Here is a 5,660-nt window from a genome sequence, read left to right on the forward strand (position 1 = left end):
AAATGTAGTTTTCATACTAGGAGAATTTGATCACTTTTGCATGCGTAGAACGTGGTTTTAGGGATTAGGATTTGTGATGTCTGGAATTTATGCGCTGGGTTCATAGGTGGATATTTCTAGTTTTAGGATTTTTAAAGAGGTACTTTTATTTTAGGCACAAACTGAAATGTGGGTTCGAGGTTTGAATTTTCCCTTGTTATGAGAGTTTTGCAGGACATTTTCTAGAGTTTCTAGTAGCTCTTTTGTTTACTTTTTCTTTGGATTGTATACATTTGTTTTTCTTTGTCTAACCATGTCAGGCTTAAGATCATTTGATCTAAGATTAACAAGTGATATTGACTTAGAAAGATAAAACGGTAAGATTATAATATCTTTACCAAGATCAATATCGGTCCCAGTCCAATGTATACTCCATACTGTTGGGATTTTATGCCCTAAATAAAACCCATGATACAATCTGATTTGTTATTGATAGAAGATTAAAAGTCGTTTATGTCTACATGTTTATGGTTTAATGTGTACAAAATCTGTTAAGTCTAGAACATATAGTTATTCACAATTACAGTGATGTCAACAAAGTGGAATGTAATTGTGATTATATGCTTCAAAAGATAATGTCCTTGATTCATCAGTGCACTGGATTTAAACTGATGTGATAATCAACGATAAAGTATACTTACACCTTGGATAAGTGTTATGTTCTTTCCAGGACATTGGCAGAGTATGCTAGTTTCGGATGTATGGAGTATACATTGGACTGGGACCGATATTGATCCTGGTAAAGATATTATAATCTTATTGTTGTATCTTTCTAAGTCAATATTACTGGTTGATCTTAGATAAAAAGATCTTAATCCTGACATGCTTAGGTTCAATCTCAAGAGTGTTATTTATGTTCTTTGATTTGTTAGTTAAGCCTACCTTTTGGTCTGGGTGATACGTACATTTTGGGAACATGATAGTACAATTGAGTGGGAGAGCTAAACATAGATATGGAATCTATAGCTTCTATCTGGACATAGAAGTGAAATGATAATTTCCTTCGAGCTTGGCTTAATAGAGATAAGTGAAAGAGCTCTTATTTGAGTGATTATATTAGTTTACTAAAATATCATTTATAGGAAGCTAGGTGTTTTAAGGATCAAATACATTGAGGGGTGAAACGGTAAATTTATCCCTACTCGGTGTAAATCATCTATAGAGGATCTTTGATTATTTGGATTAGAACGATGGTTAAATATTTATAGCGTATCTATATCGTGGAACATATAGAGCGTTCTATATAACTGAGAGTGCAATTCCAAGTTCTATGGTGGATGCAATAAGGAATTCATGAGTTAGGGAATTTACTGTAAATTCTAGATCTGCTTATTGGAAGCTCGGCTGTATAGTCACACGGTCCCCATACTAGTTGAGACAATACTGCTTGTAAGACTCAGGTAATTGATTTTAATTAATCAATTATAATTCTAAAATTAGACTATGTCTAGTTTATGAATTTTTCACCAAGCTAAGGCTTAATTGTGAAGAAAAGATATTCTAGGGTTTATTTGTTAATTAAGAGACTTTATTAAGTGTAATTAATAAATATAGTAAATGGAAATTTTATTTGATAATTAATTTTTATTATTAAATAAATAGTTTTCGCATTTAAGTGGTTGAATTGAAAAAATGACATTTTTGAGAAAATAAGATAAATAGTTGGAAAAATGGCAAATTGCAAAGTGGGGGCCCACATCCTATGGCCAGCCACTATTGCTCTATTTTACACTTTATTTTTTTTATTGCCAAATAATTCAAAACCTAAACCTAGGTGGTTCCCTATAAATAGATAGTGATGGCCTCAAATTAAAAGATGATGAACACACTTGCCTTCAGTGACAAAATTTGAGCCTTCTTCTCTATGCTATTCGAACACTTCTCTTCTCTTTTTCTCTTCATAATTTCGAACCCTATAGTGATAGAGTAAGTGCCCACACACATCAAGTGGTACTCAATCATAGTGTGTAAGGCTGTGAATCCAAAACCAATAGAAGAAGAATCGGGCTCAGATCTTGGTGATACTCTGATACAATAAGGATACAAGGGTTAGAGATCTGAGCGGAATGCGTCATTTAATTCTGCTGCACCCAATGTAAGGTTTCTCAAACTTTATATGTGTTAAAAAATTACATTATTTTAGAAATTCATATTTAGGATGCTAAACAACATACATGGTAGTAAATCTAGATCCTGGTAAAACATATTCCAATACATACATCCGAAACTAGCATACTTTGCCAATGTTCTGGAAAGAACATAACACTTATCCAAGGTGTAAGTATACTTTATCGCTGATTATTACATCAGTATAAATCCAGTGCACTGATGAAACAAGTGACATTATCTTTTGAAGCATATAATCACAATTACATTCTACTGTGTTGACATCACTGTAATTGTGAATAACTATATGTTCTGGACTTAACAGATTTTGTACACATTAAACCATAACACATGAAAACTACATGTAAATATAAATGACTTCTAATCTTCTATTGATAACATGTCAGATTGTATTGTAATGGGTTTTATTTAGGGCATAAAATCCCAACAAACTCCCACTTGCACTAACTTAAAACAAGTAGTGCATTTGAATCAATCAATTGTCTTGATATCCAGATCAAGTGTACTGTATTTGACTAAACCCAAATTACTTGAACTGTAAGTCTGTGCTAAGCTACTGCTTTCTCCACCATTACTTCCTTTGTGTTCATAAAACATTATGCAACATCATTTTATGCATTACTCATTTAGGGATATTGAATTCTTTACTGTTTATTAAGTGCATCTGAATATACGGAAGACATATCTCTAATTCTATCCAACATGGAATAGAGATAACACAGTTAAGAACTTTCTTCAGTTGAATAACTTTTCAGGTGCTTTTCGAAAGCAACAAAGTTATGTATCTTCACTAATAGAGCTTAAATTATCATAGATGGGTTTTTACATCCTTCTAGAATAGTTCCTCCACACCCAGAGTAACCACCATCTCGGATAGATTATGACTTGGTGTAGATATAAGGATTCTAATATACACCCCTATCATCTAACATATAGGTCACTTTCAGAGATTTTTCCTTGATTGTCTCCTAATGTTCCTTGTTTGATTACATCTCAGATGGCTCCCACTCAACAGTAGGAGTCTGGTTAAGTTCGTACATAGAAGTACATTTAACCTCTAACTATTATTTCTCAGGGATATCTTGTTGTGACCTATTGTCTTAGTCTAAAACTGTAAGTTCCTTCTAGATTAAGTCATCAACATAGCATTCTAGTATCCACATTAATGTAAACTACTTGCTTAAGATTAAGTAATCATTAGAGATACCATAAAATATTTCATGAAGATTAGGTGTTTTGCCCAAGTCATTCGAATAGACTATGCAAAATTCTCCTATTTTATCCTCAAAATTCTGATAAGTTATATTCTAAAGTCCCTATCATGATCATAACATAGTTAGCTATCACAAGTGTTTTCCAAATAAAGATGGGCTAGAATTTTAAAATTCTCCCACTCAAATAAGGTATTGTGATACTATGTCCAAGAACTTTATTGGTATTAATTTCTATTACAATAGTAATATATTAATTAGAACAAAAATGCAAGATCAAGAATAAGTTCTTATAATTTTCTAATTTGTTCATTATATTACATCCATGCCATAGAGATACTGTGGTGTATTGAGTATAGTCTAGAGTTCAAATGAACTACATATGTCAATAGCTTCATCCACCCCTAAGTGTTATAGAGATCATGTGGAGTTATGAATATAGTCTAGAGTTCAATAGATATAAAAGATCGTTGAACTGCATATATTACTTTTAACTTCTTCCACCCCTATCAGATCAAAAGATCTTTCTATTAAACAAAATCTTAATTATTGTTTAAGAATTAACAGTTATTCATAAACATTGAATTTTAAAAAAAAAAATCCAAGTGTTTGTGTGGTATGATCTTTTTGCAGAGATAAATATACCATAGATTTTGTATCAATAATAAAACACTAACACATACAAACATGTTAAACATATAAATATAATTGGTATTGGCATACACAAGATAAAGAAAACATGAAACTCAATTCATAACTAAATGAGAAAACTTTATTAATATTCTAAAAAAAATGAATTGTCTGCATAAATATGAAATAGGGAATAAAATCCCAAACAAATAATTGAAATCAAATTGTTCATAAATTAAAAATAATTAATTCAAAAATTAAAAGAAGATTCCGAGCTTCATCTTCAATCTTGGACAATCTCCACCCTTCGTCCAACCATCCGGCTCAACTCGCTAGGATAGCAATCCAAGTTTAAGCAGCTCGAGCTGAAATAAGAAGAAAACAAACATGGTTAGTAGATCTAGAATTAATAACCCAAGGGGATAATAATTCTCTAAAACACATGAGTTTATAGCACAGATAGAAATACCTTGTTTCTCTGCTAGAAACTTAGGGCACTGGGGTTTTCAGTGGCCCTTTTCATTGCAATAGAAGCACTTTCCTTTTTGCTTTGCATCGGGATTAGCCGCCTTTTTCTTTTTAACTGTTTTCACAACTTTAAGAGGCTTCTTGCTATTCTTCCAGCTCTTCTCTTTGCTGGGTTTCGAAGTAAAGGCAATGTTTGCCTCAACTTTGGCCGTACCATTAGCAGTGCCAGAATTAGGAGCTTTACTTCCTCCTTTCTGTGCTCCTCCAATCAAATTTTCAAATGTCAGAAGGTTGTTGATTAACTCGTGAAAGTCAAGCTCCAACTTGTTCATGACATAATTTGATGTAAAAGGCAGAAAAGTTGGAGTTAAACTATTCAAGATCAAACTCACTTGAGTTGTCTGATCTATAACAGCTCCATGATTTTCAGCCTCTTGGAAGTAACTAGTCATCTGGAGAAGGTGATCACGCACGTTATGATGAGGTCTCATCCGTGCATTGATGAATATCTTAGTCGCCTCAAAGCGAGCTTGAATTGATGCCATCCCAAACAGTTCAGTTAACAAGTTCATGATTTCTGCAGTCGTGAGAGTGTTTGCAAATCTTGTTTTCAAGGTGTTGACCATGCTAGACAGCATAAAGTATCGAGCTTTGTTATTGGCATTCTGCCAACTCTCGAACTTTTCCTTGACTGCCTTGGTTGCATTCTCACCTGGCTGCTCAAGAGCCTCTTCAGTCAACACAAACAGGAAATTTTTACCAATGAGAGCAATATTAATGTTCTCTCTCCATTTGATAGAGTTAGCTCCATTGAGCTTGTTGTCAGTCAATAGTGACACCATGGGATTGTTCGCAGCCATATTGAATACTACAAATATCAATAAATAGAAGTCAAGTAAGGTTTAACACAAAATCCTAAATAATTTCCAAGGTTTTGAACAAACTGATACCAGTGTCTCGTTTAGGCGAGAGTCAAAGATACCATCCATTGAATAGAGTAGTCAGCTCATCTAAAATGACAAACATTCTAGCAACCTTTTATTCGATCAAGATGAGAATCCAGCGTTGTCCCGTTTAGGCGAGAGTCAAGGCCATTCTATCTTATGAGCTTCCACCATTGTTTCATACTTTTGTAAGTCTTACTCTTAGCAGCCACCATTAGGGTGATCAGTACTAGGAATAAAA

General features: G+C 33.3%; 1 protein-coding gene across 1 annotated transcript; it reads right to left on the reverse strand.

Annotated features, from left to right (window-relative positions):
* Window positions 1–4,513: 4,513 nt before the first annotated feature.
* LOC115717818 (uncharacterized) lies at window positions 4,514–5,335 on the reverse strand. The gene has a single exon (XM_061116348.1). The coding sequence runs from the start codon at window positions 5,333–5,335 to the stop codon at window positions 4,514–4,516; it is 822 nt and encodes a 273-aa protein (XP_060972331.1).
* Between the last annotated feature and the right edge of the window lie 325 nt (window positions 5,336–5,660).

This window comes from Cannabis sativa, chromosome 5 (genome assembly GCF_029168945.1).
Source record: "Cannabis sativa cultivar Pink pepper isolate KNU-18-1 chromosome 5, ASM2916894v1, whole genome shotgun sequence".
Classification (NCBI taxonomy): domain Eukaryota; kingdom Viridiplantae; phylum Streptophyta; class Magnoliopsida; order Rosales; family Cannabaceae; genus Cannabis; species Cannabis sativa.